The sequence below is a fragment of the Phlebotomus papatasi genome, chromosome 2, assembly GCF_024763615.1.
Source record: "Phlebotomus papatasi isolate M1 chromosome 2, Ppap_2.1, whole genome shotgun sequence".
Taxonomy (NCBI): Eukaryota; Metazoa; Arthropoda; class Insecta; order Diptera; family Psychodidae; genus Phlebotomus; species Phlebotomus papatasi.
The window spans coordinates 18,327,816-18,347,797 of NC_077223.1; the positions used below are offsets into that span (position 1 = coordinate 18,327,816).

Genomic DNA, 19,982 nt, shown 5'->3' on the forward strand with positions numbered 1-19,982 from the left:
GAATTTTTCGCTGCAGGAATCACCTCATTCTTCTTTGGCAATTAATTTAAGGAAAAATAATATTGTGGTCAATTTGTTCATTGAAATGCATTGACGATGGGAATTGTTTTCATCAGGTCAGTAGGAGGGTGATTGGATAAGATTTTGGGAGACTGTTCTTTTGATGTTTCATCACAAATTCAGTGAATCGTAAGCTTTTAACTAAATAACATGCTTGTCACTGATAAAAAAGGCCAAATTGCCGCACAAGGTGAATCATTCTGATGGGATGATCGGTTTTTGGTAAAATCCAAATGAAAAACTATAAGAGACCATTTTCAGTGATAGTTTTGTCGAAGAAGATGGATGAAGAAAAGATATCAAATTACCATTTTAAACATTAATGTTGGAAATTGGGATGGATAAATGGGGCTTTTGTGTATGGGACAAAAAAAACAGAACAATGAGGAAGATTTTGAAAAGAAAAGTGTCTCAATTGAGGAAATTTCTCCTTTATTTCATTTTTTTTTATGTTTTACATTCTGTCGAGAAATACCATCGCAGAAATACGTCAATACATTTATAATTTTTCTTTTTTGTATTTTTTTTTTTTTTTTGTTTCAAATATCATATAGACTTTCAATTAATTTCCTCTACATTGTGAGTAACAGGTAAAATAGTACACATTTAGTCAACATTTAAGTGAAATTTTTGTTATCAACAACAATATATTGAAAGATGGCTTAGAACAGTTTCTTTTGAGAGTTGAATGACTCAAAGCTGGTTAAAAATGCTGTTTTTTTTATTTCATTTAACATTTAGTAGGTGGTTTGCATTGCATAAATATTTTCTATTAAATTTCTCGTTTTTTTTGTTAAATTATTCTCTCTAAAAGAAATTAATTGATATTTGGCACAAAATTCCTCACACATTTATTTCATATTTCTTTCAATATTTCACTTTTTTTATTATTATTATTGTATCTCAATGGAACGGTTGATTGTTTTTTCATTTATTATGGGAAACACTTCTTTCACAATATTCTTTTAGATAAATATGAAACAACAAACTCTGAAAAATTCGTTAATTATGAAGAGCATAATAGAATTTTTGTATGTAAATATATATAGATATATAGTTTTTTTTTGAAACATTAAGTGTTTTCTTTTCGTTTTTTGAAAGTTTCACATAATAGATTATCAAATATTCTTTCTTTTCGTGAATTTATATCACTCTCAATCACAATTAAAATAGGTACAATTCATATCATTTGCCATCAATATGCCATTTCACAGAGACAAATGTTATTTAGGATTTTTTAAACCATTAGTAAAGGGTGAAAAAATAGTTTTTCTTTATATGATTTGCATGATTTCCTTTTTTTTTTCTTAGGGAAAGTATGATATCACGTTAACACTAGATAATTTTACGGGATAGTCAGATCAAAGAAAAGTTTCTTTACAGTGAAATTTATAAAATAGTCCTCAAAGGAATAGGTGCATGGAATTAAAGAATATGCAAATTAAATAATCGTGATATGTGTCCAACTTTGTGCTTAATTTCCCTCCGCAATTTTTTCAATATCCCTCTGTACAGACAACAAAAGATATTTCAACGGAAAAGTTTGTAGCAAAAATTTAATTCTTTTTTATCATAAATGGTAAGATTTCTAAAGTTTCTTTTGTGAATATTCACATAGTAATTCGTGCATTTATTATATTATCAAGTCTTTTATTGCAATTGCACTCAAGAGATTAAAAAGATCAAAGGCTAAAGAGTGTCATGTAACATCATTGAACATTTTAAAGCAATTTTTAACTGCCAAGCACTGATTTTGTGCTTTCATATCTTTATGTGTGCGCGCCAATTTATTTCAAAGAGGAAAATTGATTTTCCCTCCAAAAATACAAAACTATTGTAATATCCCTTTGTGGAATATCAATTTTTCGTTCATCCAAGACACCCACAATTCAGCGCTGATTTAGCAAAGAAACCTCGCTCAAGGTGTCTCGAATAAGTGTTATACAGCACTGTTAGAAATCGTTGTCGTCTGCAAATGCCCTTATCGTATCTACTGCTATTCCATGCTTCACTCTCAGCTGCGCTCCAATTTTAAGCATTTATTCTTCATCTTACTATTTATTAATTGAGTTATATTCCTGATGATATCGTCTATTGTTCATCATCTGGTGGCATCTTTGCTAGTGCCAGTAGGATCATTGTTAATTCCTTACGGGAAACCTTTCCATCTTTGTCATAGCCCACTCCCTGCAGGATAGTTTCTTCGAACTCAATCAAATCTTGAGCATCATAGTCCTAGAAAAATTAAAAGAAAAATATTACTATAACCATTGCTTTACCCAGAGACACAGAGGAGACACATGATGTCTGTAGCTATTTATCGTATTGTGGAGGTTGAAATGTGATTAAATGTCTTCATTAGAAAACTATTTTAGTGTGTGATTGGTTTACTTTTTCTCATTCCCAGAATTTTATTTTTAATTCTTTAATATCTCCCCAATACCAGCGTACTGATTTCAAATCGTGAAATTTGATTTAAATTACGCAATAAAATAGAATGCGGAAAGCATTTGAAATTTATACAGAATTGTTGTTAATGAAATATTTATAGTAAAGATAAAGTAACTTAATTATAATACCACAGACCGATAGGATAAGCAGATCAGCCTAACTTAATTATAATTAGAATAACAACATTATTGGGCACTAAGCTGTTTTTGGGTTTATCATTAGGTTCTTATATAGTATTACGTTTTGTAATGAATTCCTTAGGAAAGCTACATGTCACAAGAGCTATTTTGTTCATAAATTCACATTAAATACTAAACATTATCCACTATAATTAAACATTTAGTCTTGTAAAATACTTTAAGGGTTTCATATTCTCTGATTATCAAGAGCTTTTAATACTTTGATTACATCTAAGTTTGAGACAATTGGAATTAAATACTTAAGTAAGACTCTATCCATTATGATTAATTGTTTGATAGAATCAAACTCGATTTCATGGAAATGAATTCAATTTTTCTTTAGGCCTCTACACAGAAAAAAAAACTAGGTCAAAAACAGTAGGGGAAACTGGGGTACCACCAAACACGGGGTACCATCAAACACTAATTTTTATTTCTAATCTACTTGGACTATCTCGACCATTTCTTCAGTGGACAAGCATTTCTTAAAATGCCTATAAATATCTATAAGTCTTGTCCTCTGAAGATGAATATCCGATTAAAAAATCGCAGTGTTTGGTGCTACCCTGTGTTTGGTGATGCCCCAGTTTCCCCTAGGTAATAAATTAAAAATTAAATTAAAAATAAATTAAATACAATTAAAATAGTTCGTAGATGTTCGTGAATTCCCACTGGGGACTTACGAAATAGTCGTAAATCGTATTATCCATTAAAAAGTTTATAGGGGAGATCGGGGAGGTTTGGGAAAGGGTAGTGTGGGACGAGGCGATGGTTTCATTAATTATTGAAATAAATGGGATTTAACCAATACTCAATCGTAGGCAATATTAAGATGTATCTTGACTAAAAGAATGGATGTCCTCAGTTTTATTGTTTTAATTCTATATGAACACTTTTTTAAAAATTGATAAAAAATGTATATTTTAACGTCTCAGTCTATTGGAAATCTCCCTCTTGTGCAAACTTTACCAGTTGAGCAGTTGTCTACAGATACAATTAAACTATCAATGTCTTAGGAATCAATTATTTCTTCTCCTGAGGATATTCGACCTTTGTCCAATCCCGTTAAAAAGTATTCTGTCAAGAAAACTTCTCGAGCAATATCCTCTACAATTCTCATAAGTTCTCTAGAAAAGGCAAGGTGAGAGCTTATTAAGAAAAATAGGGAAAATCAGGTACTATGCAGTTGTCGTAAAAGCAAACAGAAATCCGCCAATGAGTTTAAAACTAAAATTGTCAAGATAATCTCCTCGCCTGAGGAATTTGATGATGATGATGATTCCAATATTTAGAATAAAAAAACAAAGAAAGCTAGGATGGAAAATATGAAGAAAATACTTTAAATAACTGATTGACAATAAATGACTTGACTGTACAAATAAGATTGATATGAATTTCTAAGTATGAAATAAAAAATTAAACATTTTTATTACTGTTAGAAATATCTTTAATGTACTATTTGAAATTAATTATCATGCTTCAATAATGCAGATTATGCGAGAAAAAATGCGTCCCATACTGCCTCAAATCGGGGAGGTTTGGGACAAAGCGTCAAGTTAAATGTTTTATCTTCTCCAAGAAAACTTAGTTGTTTCCAAAGTTCTATCGAGTACTTTTTATAAAGTCAATACCCATAAGTATTCTATAGATCAAATAAAATTGTAATACATTATCGTGATTTTTTGTAATACTGTCTCAAAGTTAAAACATGAAAAAGTGTCCCATATCTCCCCGGTCTCCCCTACGTTTTTTAGAAATATTGTTCGTAACATGCTCACTTGATGAGCATTTTTTGTGCATTTACAAAGATTTGTTTGTAAATTTTTGTTTGTCTTGAAAAACTTTGCGAACAAATGTTTGCAAAAGAACAAAAAATATAATATTTGTAGGGTGAAAGGAACGTCTATTGACACTTTAAGAACTCGTGTCAGCACTTATTGACACCCTACTCTGTACCATTTGGGATATGAAATTTGAACATCTCTGTTTATAGTAAAAGGTATATTACAGAAAAAACGTTATATTACTTATATTTTACTAGATACATTAAATAATTTTCAACATTTTGACAAAAGTGTCAATAGGGGTTCCCTGTCGAACATACGTTCCTCCGACCCTAAAAGGGTACAAACTTTTACGAACTTTTCCATGTGTTATACGATTTAAGAGCATTTTGTAAATCCTCAAGTGGGAATTTACAAACATTTACCAAGTATTTTACTAAATTTTTTTCTGTGTGTTAACGAGTGTTAACAATTTACTTCAATATTAAATATAATTTTTTCTAGTGTATAGAGGCCATTATAGTGTAAATAATGAAAATAAAATTAAAATAAATGTTGAAAAAAGCTTAATATTATTGGTATTATTGATACGATATTCGATTAATCTAAAAGAGAAGCAATTTCTGAAGGACACTCCTTCTTTATATTTTTTAGTCAAATATCTCTAAATAATAATCAAGATATCTTTAGCAAATAATTTTCATGTTTCATGTTTAATGAAATACAAAAAAAAATTAATGTGCTTTGACCTTTTTGACGCAATGTCTAACAATTTTAATAAATGAAATAACATCTTGAAGCTAAACTTCAGAATCACATTTTGATGCTATGTTTTTGTGTAAAATTTTTACAGTGTGTAGAGGCCTTTCAGCAGCAATCGAACGTAATAGAAAATTTTTCTCGAAATATTTTACTCCTTGCCTGATTAACTAAAACTTTAAAATCAATCCAATCAGACATCGTGATATGGGATTAAATTTTTATTACAACTAGATAATGCTATTTGTTTAATATTTTTAAAATAGAAAATGTAGAATTTTTTATTACCTTCTTAACGAGTTCTAGAAGATCCTTTAAGAAACCTCTGAGTTCTTCATTTTCAATTGTTCCATTATTGTCCTGAGAATTAGAAAGCAAAAGATTGATAAATTAGTTTATCATTACTCATAAATATAATATTTTCGCATACAATTCATTTGCTTTGCTTAAAAATAATATAATTTGATGAGGAAACCCTTTAAGGACGAGTATGTTAATATATATTCTGTTCATCCCAAGAAGCTACTATAAAGCTTGATCCTCATTCATTAAAAACATTAATCATCTGGAATATTTTAAGGGATTGAATAACAAAGTTGATAATATAAATTAAAGATTGACAATTCAAGAAAAATATCTAAACAATTCCTGATGAGCTCAGAGAATCATTACAACTGTTTAAAATCTGAAAACTATGAAAATATTTAACTAATAAATAATCAGGCTCGGTGAAATTTATTTGCATAATAGCGACTTTTGTCTGTCCCGAAATATACCACTTTTACTTCTTTACATATTTTGTTACTTTGTATAAAAAATGATGCATTTTTCAACATTTTTCGATCAGAATCTTCTTCTGGATAGCATAAGGAACATAAATATTTGTATCAACAAAGAAAAAAATAATTTGAGAAGTCGTTAAGCTGTTTGAAACTTGAAAGTGCTAAAAAGTGTCCCGAAATACAGTAGACTCTCTCTCAATCGTGAATATGGGGCAAAATGTCATCCGGTTTAGCGATAGAATTTAGCGTCAAAGCCTCTGTAAATTCCACAAAAAGTGCTCAATTATAAAGAATCACGATAAAATAGGAAGAACTACAGCGAATTTGAGCGAATTAGCTTCATAATTAAGCGTGAAAACTGTCAACAAAATTTGACGCCCGATTGAAAAAGAGCCGATTGAGTAAGAGTCTACTGTACCATACGTTATCCTAAAACTAAACCTTAAAATATGATGGATATTTTTTACATTAAGTAGTTTTCTCTTATATTAGGATATTCTGAAGAATTCTAAGCGGCTAAATAAATCTAGGGGAATGTGGGCATAGTTCGCACACAGTGAACCTTCAACGGCTACGAATTTTCGGATGAGAACTGGTAAGAAAAATTAGCATCGTTTGAAGGTTCTGGCGTTATTAAAAAGAAACATTTCATTGCACTAACCCTATCATAGAGCGAGAACACCTTTTCAATGTCTTCCTTGGTGAGTTTTGTGGCACCCTGTAAGAGATTTCAGAATAAATTTAAAGAAGAAAACTTTAAGAAAGTGTTTTGTATGTAATGAAAAAAAATAATCATCTGATTCTGAATGAACGAATCATGGGATGCAGTACTGTGAATAAAAATTTCATGCGTGCTTCTTCTGTGAAGGGGAAAATGCGTGAAAAACTTTTGCATAACATTTCCTTTTACAAGAGATATTAGGGCAAAGCCTTAAATTGTGATGAACGAGAAGGAAATAAGTGATGCTATGATACAAGGAAAAACTTTTACGGTAAAGGAAACTAAATGAAAAAACCGAAGGTGAAATGGGAAAAAATTGTATGAAGAACATGGAAAATATGTGACAGTTATGGATATGTGATATCAGTCTTAATATGATATAGCAAAATATTTTTGCTGTTGAGTAGTGTTAGAAGAATGTGTAACATAACGAGAGTTTACTGATACAACGCATATAAAGTAAACTTTTTTTGAAGAAAATTATATATACAATACAGAAAAAAAAATCTTAGGAGTTTCCTAAGCTGATTTTGTTGAAATTTGTTTTCTTTTTCAATTTATTTAGTTATTTAATGAATTATCAACTTATATACAAATTTTATATACAAATATACGACATAAAATTAAGAAAATAATAATAGTAAATATCGTTATTATGACAAATTTAATTTATTATCAATACAATTTTGAATAAAAAATGCTAGGCAATTTATTTTCATTATAACGCGTTGTTTAGACGTTGAAATTATAAATTTTAAAACTGCGACGAACAACGTTAACGAGAGATGTGATTCTATACTAGTACTCACTTCAATGCCTTCCTTTGGTGGAATGTGGAACATTATTTTGTTGATTTGGTTGTAGTGTTTTTGTTGTTGTATACACAAGCAGTTTTTGATTTAATATCAAACATAGAGGGAAATAAAAGATAATCCAAGAGTGTGAATGTACAAAGGAAATTAAAAGAAATCCAAAAGTAGACAAATACAGGTGGAGAAAAAAGAGAAAAAAATTTATAATTTTAACATACATATCAGGAGAATCAAGGTACAGACGCAACAAGAATTGTATTTATATAGTTAGTATTATTTGTCAGTGTACATAATATTATGTAATATCAAGAGTTTAGGGATGTTAGAGGGTGTGCAAAGTGTAAGATAGAGACAGATTTAGACAGACATAGGGAGAAAGCAAAACATCACAAGTATGTGAAAACAACAAATTCATAACTTAAGAAAAATCACTTATTTACGGAAATACTCGATTGTGCCACTCAAATATTATGAAAATCAAAACATCTGCTAATTCCGGGTAGAAGGAAAAAGTTAATTAGAAAAATTCCAAAGCTCATAAAAGTTGAATAAATATCCGCCGAGAATATATAATATTATATATAGCATATTCTTCTAAATCTGGAAGTGATGAAAATTCCTTCCGGCAATATCATGAAGCTTCATTTTATCATGCAGAGAGGTTTAAAGCGGTCGAATTAAAGTGGTTAAATTCATAATTTTTCTATATTTGAGAGCCACAATCAAGATTCATATTTTTCTTTAATTACAGTTTTCACAGTCTCATTTTTTTAATTCATTATTTATTGATATACAATTTTAATAAACAAAAAGGCTTCTCGTTTTCAAAATATTACGCAAACCGAAAGAGAAAGATTTACATAAATACCCGGCATTTAGTTCTCAACAAAAAATGATGTTTATTCATAGGCGAGGTTGGAACAGTTTTAAAGGTTTTAAACAGTCAAAGATTAAGCAACTCTAGAGTGCAGGGGATACCCTAGAAGCAAAATAGTTCCCTTATAAAACCAATAATACGAAAAGTTGTTTAATGCATCCTTAAAAGGCTTATAATGGAAATTTTGAGTTGAAATTCCTTGTAGAAACAACCAAGTCCCTTAAGAATGAGGCCAATTACTGTAAGTCAGTCTTAGTAACGGAAGCAAGAGCGTTATAAGCAGATTATATAATAATTTTGGTTCTATAATGCCTTATTTAGAGAATTCTACAAGATTATGTAGAAACTAATTTCACTAACTTATTGTCAAAACTAACTTCGATTAACAATTTTGAGTTCTTGATTAAGTACTCAACATTAACTTGCATTTTATTTAAAATTTGTATTTTTTGCTAATTCATTGTGCAATAATAGAAAACAACTAACTAAAAAGCTAACTGAAAAGATTTATGGTACGGTAGAATCATTGGGCTGCGCCTTTTTGGTCAGTAAAAAAATAAAATTCGGTAAGTAAAAAATAAAATTTCGTCAGTAAAATATAAAATACGGTCAGTAAAAAATAAAAGGGACAGATAATCCTAACCGGCTTATGTAGGTGAGATTCTTAACGTGAGCTAACTCGGAGTGCATGCAAATTCGATTTAGAGCTGAAGTTGGGAGACGCCATTCAGTTATCTTGAATAAAATTCGTGAAATTATACAAATTTTGTATTTAAACCAAAATATCAAGGATTTGGATGAACTGACAGAAAAGTGTTATATGGGTGAAATGTAGACCAGAATGGTCTCTATAATTTTCCCATAGAACATGATCTCATCGATTACTCAGAAGTCAAGATAAGCGAGGTTTTTTGTTTCTTAACTCGTTTTTTCATCCAGAGTTCCCCAAGTAGTCATTTGTTGAACTTCAACTATATCAAAGAATTGTTGTATTTTGTGGAACTTTCCATTTAAAACCCTATTTTAAGTGTCTTTGTGGAGTAGAGGCAGTCAAATTGGCATCTGAGTGATTTCAAAGCGTTATTATGGGAAAATTCAATTTTTTCACAGTTAAACGGCAAAATCGAAGTGATAGCGTAGTCTGAGTGGAAAATGATGTATGGACGAAATGTAGAGACAAATGTCCTCTACAATTATGTCGAAGTAATCATCAAAATCGGTTCAGCGACAGTCGAGATAATTGAGGTTATGTGATATTGAAATTCGTTTTTTGACTGTGGCGCCCCTGGTGTTGGTCCCACGAAGTTCAAATGTTCTAGAAAGTTGTAGTATTTGGTGAGATCTTTCGTTTAAGCCCTCATTCATCAAAATCGGTCACATAGAACCGGAGATATGATTTTTTAAATTTTGTGAACTTTGACCCCTCATATCTCCGGTTCTATTGAAACCACAGCGCACATACGCACCATTTTGGAAACGTCCTAGACTGGACTACAACATACTAAAATTTCATTAACTTGCACAATGCCGTTTTTGAGAAAAGTGACTTTGAATTTCGATGAATTTTGACGCTATCACAGCGCCACCTGTAGTGACTTTTTGAGCTTCCATCTAAAAGTGCTCATCGAGACGAAACCAAAAAGGTAAAATTTATGTCGATATGTTAATTAGAACCGGAGATAGAGGCCGGTCAATGTTCGAACTTTGACCCCTTATAGCTCGGGTCAGGGGTTATGGATCGACTTAAGGTTTTTTTTGTTTGATAGGTATAATCAGCGGCTACAACATACTAAAATTTCAGCCCGATGCACAATGGAATTTTTGAGTTATTTAACTTTTAAGATTTAAAAATTTTCCTTTTAATAATAGCGCCCCTAGCGGTAGTTTTACGAACTTGCGATTTTAGAAGGGGAAGTGGCATTTCACGAGAGCTTTCCAAAAAGCCCTCACTTTTTAAATTCTGACAATTAGAACCGGAGTTATGGCCATTTTAAGAAATTTTTTTTGGACCCTTATAGCTCGGGTCAGGGGGGTCGGGGGACCTTAAGTTTGGTATTGATGGAAAGCTCTAAGGCCCAGCTATAACATACTAAAATTTGAGCCCGCTCGATGCCATAGGGCCGGAGCTATTGAGAAAACAAAAAAAGGGGGGTCTTCAAAATGGCGGAAGGAGGGGTAGGGGGTGGGGGGTCAATGCACCAAGTTGCAATTTTCATACGATATTTAACCTTTGCCGAAAACCGCAAGTCGATATCTTTTTTAGTTTAGGAGCTATTAAGCTCCAAAGAGCGGCCGGACGGCCGGACGGCCGGCCGGCCGGCCGGCCGGGAACGTAACTTAGCCCCCCATATATTCGTGATCAGGAAGTGGCGAAACACATTTTGGCCAAGTTTGAGCGCGATCGGAGGACATGAAATTTTGTTAGGATTATAGTAGGTGAGATTGTTAAGAATCTCACCTAATACGGTCAGTAAAAAATAAAATATGGTCAGTAAAAAATCAAATTTTAGCAGCGTATATTTTGGTCAGTAAAAATCAAATTTGTTCAGTAAAAAAATAAAATTTGGTCAGTATAAAATAAAATTTGGACCGTAAAAAATCAAATTCGGTCGGTGAAAAGTCAAACTTGGTCGGTAAAAAGTTAAATTTGCTCAGTAAAAAATAAAACTTGGTCAGTATAAAATAAAATTTGGTCAGTAAAAAATCAAATTCGGTCGGAGAAAAGTCAAACTTAGTTGGTAAAAAGTCAAATTTGGTCAGTAAAAAATCAAATTTGGTAAGTGAAAAATCAAAACTGATCAGTAAAAAATGAAATTTGATCGGTAAAATATAAAAAAATGGTCAGTAAAAAATAAAGAACCTGGTCAGTAAAAAATTAAATTTTCTGTCCTTCGGGAAGTTATCTGTATCGCTTGTTGAGGCAAGGGGAAATTTTCCGTGCTTTGGGAAGTAATTTGTTTCGCCTGTTGAGGCAAAGGGAAATTTTCTGTGCTTTGAGAAGTTATCTGTATCGCCTGTTGAGGCAAAGGGAAATTTTCTGTGCTTTGAGAAGTTATCTGTATCGCCTGTTGAGGCAAAGGGAAATTTTCTGTGCTTTGAGAAGTTATCTGTATCGCCTGTTGAGGCAAAGGGAAATTTTCTGTGTTTTGGGAAGATATCAGTAGCACCTGTTGAGGCAAAGGGAAATTTTCCATGCTTTGGAAAGTTTATCAGTAGCACCTGTTTAATTTTTGTACAAAATTTAGAAAAGACGAAATATGAAATACGAAATGGTAAAATACGAAATGTACTAAAATACGAAGTTTCCGGAATACGAAATGTGCAATACTTTTTATCCGGATATGCAAAGTTTTAACTTTTATTGATTTCCTTTTAGTTTTTTATTGACTAAATTATTACTCACTGATCATATTTAATTTTCCACTGATTAAATTTCACATTTTACTGATTTAAAAAAAAAATACTGAGCAAATTTAACTTTTTACCGACCAAGTTTGACTTTTCTCCGACCGAATTTGATTTTTAACTGACCAAATTTTTATTTTATACTGACCAAATTTTATTTATTACTGACCAAATTTTATTTATTTCTGACCAAATTTTATTTTTTACTGACCAAATTTTATTTTTTCCGATTTTTTAAAAGTTTTTTACTGACCATGTTTAATTTTTTACTGACCAAATTTGATTTTTTACTGACCAAATTTGCCTTTTAAATCTGATATTTAATTAGAATAACTGTCTTATAAATTGGTCATGAGTACAAGCTACCGAGATGAGGTACTGACGGGTGATTAAGGGAATTACTCGTCAAGATCGAGTAAGGAACGTTGCCTTTTGTAAAGAGCTAAGTAAGAGTCGATAAGTTGGTTCTTTGTATTGAGAGATCACAACTTCGATGATATGGTCATATTCAGCGCATGAATGAAGAAAGATTCCCCAGAAAAGCTATGCTATCCATTATGGAGGAACCTTAACTTTGGGGCAGACCAAGGACAAGGTGACTGAAGCAAATTCAGAATCTTGCCTTGGAACGCCTTGGGATTGACCATGAACATCTTCCTGAAGTAGCGGTGGATCGATAGGCGTGGACTAACCGCGATGTCCTAGGCCTGTGATCCCAAATGGAACACACGGTTGAAAATGAATGAATGAACGAATAATTGTTTGTAAAATTTGAGATGATTTATAAACTAATTTAAAAACTGCGTTGAACGAAAAAAATGAATTGAAAGGAAAACTTTGCATATCTCGAATTTATAATTCATGAGAGGGATCAATAAAGTTTATTGAATGAGAAATAAATGTACAAGGCACACGAGTATAGCATTGAACTTCAGAATTCAAACTATTCTGCGAGATGTTTCGTCTCACCCGTTTAACTTTTCAAATCGTAAAACTTTTACTCGAGCAATTTGCGTTGAAAACCACCATATGTGTTGTGTATGAATTTCAATCTTTGAAAATGAGAAGCTTTTTTGTTTTTTGTAAGTTTAAATTGGATTTTAATTCAAATACAGAACAACTTTTAAAATTTTATTAAATTCAGTTAAATACCAAGTGAAATTAAGCTTTTAATGGGAGATATCTTCTAGTTCACTAGTTTCTTTTACGTGCTTACTTTATGATAAAAGTATCAAGCATTTTATGTCATTTGACTAGGTCAAAAAAATATTGCAGATGCAAAATTATATTTATTTATTTCATTCAGTGAGCATTTGAGCTTTCAATTGTCATTTTATGAAAAGCTTAGCTGTTATGCGATATTAAAATTCAAATGGGATAATACAATTTATTCTCACGTATGATTTTATTTTATTATCATTGATTGAGAATAAAATTGAGAACTTCTTTTTTCTCTCTTTTACTCGTTCGAATAGTGCTGAACTTTGAGCTCTTCCGTGGAACTAATTATAAGAAAATATTGAAGTTTTTCAATGTTACCTTGAATACTTGACGACACAGGAAATTCTCCTTCACTGGAAGCAATCTTAACGGTGAAAATTACGTAAGTCATTTTCAAGACGATGAACAAATATTTTTTGGAATTTAATTACAAAAAAACAAACTTACTTTGCCATCTCCGACAACTGCAATCGACCATCTTTGTTGGCGTCAAACACTTGAAGCTAGTATCAAAAGTATTATTGAGAAAAGTCATATTAGTGCAAATTTTCCAAGTTCAATTGCTATTAATTGATAATATGTTTTAATGAAAAAATCTTACCATAGTGTCAGTGTATTCAATTAATTTATCTTCGGAGACGTCATTGATTTTCTTAGCTTCCTTCAGAAGATCTCGTAAAAAATTCTAAGTAAAACAAAGAAAAAAGATATTGTAAATTGTATATAATTCTTTTTACAATTATTTATGGTTATTAATTATTTATTTATTTTGATGTTGACGACTCTTTTTGCTATATTGTCCATTATTCAGTTGACAAATTTGTTTCTTCAGCCCTTCAGCTTACATTGTACGGTCCTTGACCAGTTTTTGGAACTTGAGCATAAAAGTTTGTGGAAGTTCCCAAGCTCATACTGAGTCTACTACCTTAAAAACCGAACCAAGTACATGAAGCGTTAAGAATAGGGGAGACTGGGGCACATGTAACCATTTTCAATAGATGCGAATTTGAGGTGATTTTCCAAGGACACCGTGACTTTTTGGAAAATCTTTCTTAGCTCATGTTTTACCCTTGGGTATAGGCAATACATTGCGGGTAATGCGGACGCTGGAAAACAATTGAGTTTTCCATAAAAATAAAATTTGTGTCACTGTGCATTTTTCTCTTTTGACAAAATACCTGGGGTAGAAGTAAACACTTTCTGGGGAGGATGTAAACACCCTTTTTTCTACCCTTGAAATTAACTTTGCACCACTTTCAATTATTTTAATTACTTAAGAGATATATAAAGACTGTTTATTTTTCAAAAAATCACTACAATTTTTACAAGGAATATTAAAATAGGAAAAAACTAAAATCATGCAAATTAAAGACATTTTTCAATGGATTTTCCCCATATTTTGACATCATGTAACTTCTTGTTAAACACAGCGCCACCAATTTTTTCGTAGTCAATGAATTAGACATTTCGCATGAAGGTCAGTTTCCCACTCGTTTACCTACTCATTTTGTGAAATTGAAATTGCCTGTTTACATCTACCCCAAATGCTGTTTTCTGACCAATTATTAATTCTTTCAAAAAAATGAGAATATCAATTTCTCTAGTAAATGCATTAATATAATCCTAAAAGATGTAGGAAAGAACTGATATTGCTACATTTCGATTATTCTACACAGTTTTTAATTTCTAGGTGGAAATCCAAATGACCAAAATAATCGAAATATCAACATTTTCAGGAAAAATGATTTTTATTCTTAAAGTATTAGGATTTTATTGACCAATTAATTTGTGGACATACATCCCCATGGTATCTATAAATGCTTATGGGTTTTATCCTCTGGAGTCTTAAAATTAATGAAAAACATCACAGTGTTTACAACTACCCCAGTTTACTACTGCCCCAGTTCCCCCTACATGATTGAATAAAATTTTATTCATAAAATTCTATAAGACAATATGAAAAAGAAAATGCATCTTGACAGACCAATTATTTCAGAGTTATCCTGGATATGCTTTGTTCTAGGCTTAACCCTTTGGAGGTTATGTACACTTAATTCTGCAATCCCCAAACCATTAACCTGTTTAACCCAATAGTGATCAGTTCAGTTTAGGTCTAACAGAGTTCTAAATACATTTTATTTCTCTTTTTCTGATTCACGAAAAGTTATACAAAGTCTGAGGACGGAGTTATATACGGAAAGTTCGACATCGCTTTGATTTTGATAATATTTTCTTTCATTCTCTTTCCTTATTTGAATTCTGGATGGAAAATCCTTCACTTAGATACGTATACTATATAATTTTGTGGTATTTGTAGTAATGTAAAGAATTTTAATTTAGTGACTGACGTGTTTTGCTAGCATTCCACAATGCCCCCTTTAGATTATTCTTTTTTTACAATAACCGCTTATTAATCTATAAGGAGAGAATTCAAAAAATCGAATATTCTATCTCCAATATTTCTAGTACATTGTTCTAATGGCTTAAGGCCGAATAGAACTATACCATTTCAATCCACTTTTTTTCACTTTATTAAGGATGGACATGGACAATTTAAAGAAAAAATGTGTTTTACCAAAAATACATTAAAACATAAATTTTTGACCTACAACTGTTTTTGAGAGATAAATTAAATCACTAATGAAAAGATTGTTTATCTTGTTAAATTATTTGTTTTTTAATGTATGCTTGTAGAATATCTTGTGATGGTTTTAGTACAAATCTGAACGACTATTATAAACTATGTAAGACTGAAGCTATGCTGTAGTTCACGATGGTTGGTAGAAAACTAGAACAAGTTTTCGCAACTTTTAATGATACGAATTAAAATGATTATTTGCGAAAACACAATCTCGCACACCAATATTTTTCAACAGAGATAGATAAGTATTTTGTACAGTTTATATTGTTGTTTTTACTCTTGCGGACTTCCATCAAAGTTTTAATGCAGTGACTGATTTTTTTTTAGTTTCTTGATATAAATTCTTCCAACTTCTTTGTATCAATTTTGTTCTTCTGATACTGTCTTCTTTAACAAGAAACCTTATCAATTGTGGTCTTATTCATCGCAATTTCTTTTACAATTTGTCATTGGGAAATAATAAATTGGCGGTAAAACCTTCAACTCACCTTCAATTCGTCAGCCTCAATGTATCCACTATTGTCTGTATCGTATTCACGCCAAATCTGAAAAATTTAGTGAACATAAGGATACCACAAAATGTAATATCCAAGAAAAGTCATTATATAACAGATTCAAGCTTCTTATGGTATACTGTTGGCGCTGATTTTATGATGAAATTAATCACAAACTCTTCTCTTACTTAACAATAAATTTTCGTTACTTTCCTTCCTAATATAAAATAATTGGATTTCCTCAAGTAAAAGTTATCTTTATGATGCAAAGGGATATGTTAATTGGATTTGAAATCCCACCAGAAACTTTTTTTTAAGATTATATTAAATATAAATTAGAAATTATATTTTCATGAATTTCAATTCTAAAGTTTAAAGGACTTGCGAGAATGAACAATTTTTAATTACCTTCATGAACTCCACACTAGATTCGAGGGGATTATGAAAACGGAAAAGAAGCAAGAAGGTTTCCTCCATGGGAAGAAGTTGTGCCAACTGAAAGAAAAACATTAAGCAGAAGTTCTGATAAGTCCATAGCAATCGTGATTTCTTTTCGGTCAACTTGTGGGTGTTTGAGTTTGAAACTCGTAATGAACACGAAAATTTGAACTTAAAAATAAAGGGCAAAGAATGGAAGGAGTCGAAAGGATATAAGGTTATCTTTAGTCCAACTTCAAAATATTTAAACTTGAGATTGATAGAGGTAGGTATAGGTATGATGTTACTAACTTTCTAACTTATCTTTTAGCTTCATTTAATGAAACGGCAATAATTATTTTTTCAAAAAATAATAGGGGAAAGTACTCTCTCTTCGAACGTTCATGCCTTCGAATAATGTGAATTTTCTTTTATTTTCTCTAAGAGATTTACACATTTTTATTAAATATTAGTTAGCTTATCTCAATTAATGATGATTATGTGATAATTCTGTATAAGTCTCTAGGAAAAATAAAAGTAAATTCACATTATGCGAAGGCATGAACGTACTTTCCCCTATACCATCAAACTTATCATATGCACATTAATTAGTTATCCGTGGAATACTGATGTGAGAAAAATCCAAAAACGTTAAAATAACATTACAAAAATGTAACTTTTTAAATTTTTTTATGTTGATAAATAAATTTTTACATTGTAGATGTTTTAGGGTTTAAAATTACCCTTTTTCTTGTTAATCTTACCGCAAAAAGATGTAAAATTAATATGAAAAAAATGTTGATATATTTTGAGACCTAAAAGTGTTACAGTTATGACGAAAAAAGTTTAATCGTACCTTTATCCTTTTTCTAGGAAAAATAAATTCATAGTTCTTATAATTGTAATAAAAAGAATAAGTAAAAATAAAAGAAGTTAAAAAAGAAGCAAAATATACAATTCAAGAAGACAAAAAAAAGAAACATTTATTTCTCGATAAAATGTAGTAGAGGTGGCATAATAAGATAAAAACAAAAACTAAGACATGAGGATAGAATTAGAAATAAAAATAACTAAGAACTCTGCTAAATTTAGGTTTGATTTGATTTTGCAAAGTGCAAAAACGACTTGAATTTCTGAACTTGAAGTTCTGAAGCTTTCCCATTGCATGGTTTTTCCTTGCGCAAATACGTCTGAACGTCTGATATGTACAAAAAGCTGGACTTTGGAATGTGTTAAAATGCTTTGAGCGATTGAATCTTGATTTGGGAATTAATTGATTTTTTAGAATGTAGCCATTAGCCATTTAACAAATTGAGAAAGTATATGTGTGATATGTGACACATTTGTGCAATCTTTGCGCTTTTCAGCAATTTTTCACACATCAATTTCGAGTCGCGTGATTTACAGCTTAGAAACGTAAAATTAAATGGACAGTTGGATCGTCTCCAAACGAAGTTTTAATTTTCAAAATCATTGCACTCAACATCCGATGGAGATACATATTTCACCCTATCGACATTAATAGTCACCAATAAATATTTGAGCAGTCACTGTACCGTTCTATTTACCATTCACTTAAAGTATTTTAAAGTATAACCATTTATATGTTGATGAATTTAAGGCACTATGCACAGGTAATTAAATATATAATTTTGAAATAACTTGCAATTCAAAACATTCAAAACCTATAACACATATATGTACATCATTATTATAAAATTAATTTTGACTAAGTGAAGTGACCGTGGGTATGTACTTACTTCTCTGATGTCAATTTTTCCATCCTGGTTATCATCATAAGCCTCCATGAAGCAAGATTTCAGCTCATCGAGTGTGGCATCTGTAAGAGTCTGGGAGAGATAAAAATTTTGTATTAATTCAACGTAAGCTTTAAAAATATTATAAACTCCAAAATGTATGTTTTTGTTCTACAATCCATAAACTGAAAACTCTTCTGGGAAAAATAAAAGATCAGCTCACAAAGGTATTCGTAAATTTTCAGAATTTTAATAAATGCAGTTATTGCAATTTACCAAAGTCGTGAATTTAACGTAAAGTCAACAAAATTTGTATCTCTTTATATAAAAAAAACTGCTTAATTTCTATAGTATTAGTTAGTTATTTACTGACAAATTCATGAAGAGGGACATACCGTAGGAATCATAAGTTTGTTACGGTTCTACAGCAAGTCAAAGTAACTATACACAAGGCCAAAATCATCTTAAAATACCTTCAGGATGAAGGCATTAATATTATGAACTGGCCGTCCCTAAGCCTACATTGAGAAGAAAGAAAGGCTGCGATTAACTTTTTTTTCGTCATAACTTTAACACTTTTTGGGTGTAAAAATATATCAGCATTTTTTAATGTTAATTTTACACCTTTTAAGGGTTAAAATCAACATGAAAGAAGGGTAACTTTAACCCATAATACATCTAAAAAGGGTAATATTTACACCGTTTTCGGATCAATACTGCAGGGTAAAATTAACATTTCCAGAATGTTATTTTGACTTTTTCGGATTTCTCTCAGTGTAGACTTTTTACCTATAGAAAATCTTTGGTTTTTGTTAAAAATCAAAATCACCGCTCAAAAATCACGTTTTTTGAAGAATTTCAAGCAAACCATTCTTGAGACATGGTCTCTTTTCACACAAGGCGAGCGTAGGAAGCTTTGCCTTTCCATCCTTGAACGAATTACTGAATTAAAATATTAAAATATTAGTGTAGACCGTAACAAACTTTTGATCTATGAAATTATGCAATATTTGTTAAATTATTTTTATTAGTAATGAAAGATTAAAATTATCTTTTTCCAAACCTATAATAAGAATGACTAATAATAACCATAGAATGAAATGAAAAAAAATTAATTTTTATAAATATTTACAATAATGGTTCATTACAGCATCTTTCACTGTAAATGAGCACCGTAACAAACTTATTATTTCTACTTTATGTAGAGAAAGGCTTTCAGGGATGACATGATAACTTATTTTCGATACTATCGACTGTCGATTCTTGAAATTTTAAATAATAGCTGTGTTTCCCGTAACTAATATAGATACTTATCAACAGTCACATTCTTTTAAGAATGTCTCAATGAATGACTCAACAATGCGTAAAAAGTTGATATTCACTTAATCAAATTTACCGATTCTATCGACTCGATAGTGTCGAAAAGTTAACACTCCACCCCAGTATTTGCAAATTAAATTAATCTGACCTAATGGCTTTTATTTTAAAAGCTACAGTCTTAAGTCATACATTTCCTGAAAAAATAGGTAAGATTCGTTAAAGAAATATGGTAAAAAATATGAAGTGTTCAAGAGTGTGTGCGAAGCCTGAGAGCCTTCCCCTATACCACGAATATGGGAATT

General features: G+C 30.9%; 1 protein-coding gene across 5 annotated transcripts in view; it reads right to left on the minus strand.

Annotated features, from left to right (window-relative positions):
- Positions 1–919: 919 nt before the first annotated feature.
- LOC129802914 (calbindin-32) overlaps positions 920–19,982 on the minus strand; it is a 64,163-nt gene continuing 45,100 nt past the window's right edge. For 3 of the 5 annotated variants that reach the window (XM_055849128.1, XM_055849126.1, XM_055849127.1), the window contains 10 exons: positions 18,364–18,453; positions 16,595–16,681; positions 16,181–16,237; positions 13,653–13,736; positions 13,499–13,554; positions 13,370–13,415; positions 7,546–7,557; positions 6,677–6,733; positions 5,522–5,593; positions 920–2,295 (listed from right to left, as the gene is read on the minus strand). In XM_055849128.1, the coding sequence (XP_055705103.1) occupies positions 2,152–2,295; positions 5,522–5,593; positions 6,677–6,733; positions 7,546–7,557; positions 13,370–13,415; positions 13,499–13,554; positions 13,653–13,736; positions 16,181–16,237; positions 16,595–16,681; positions 18,364–18,453 (705 nt within the window). In that variant the 3' untranslated portion in view covers positions 920–2,151. The remainder of the gene's footprint in view (positions 2,296–5,521; positions 5,594–6,676; positions 6,734–7,545; positions 7,558–13,369; positions 13,416–13,498; positions 13,555–13,652; positions 13,737–16,180; positions 16,238–16,594; positions 16,682–18,363; positions 18,454–19,982) is intronic. The other 2 variants (XM_055849129.1, XM_055849130.1) reach the window with 1 other exon arrangement.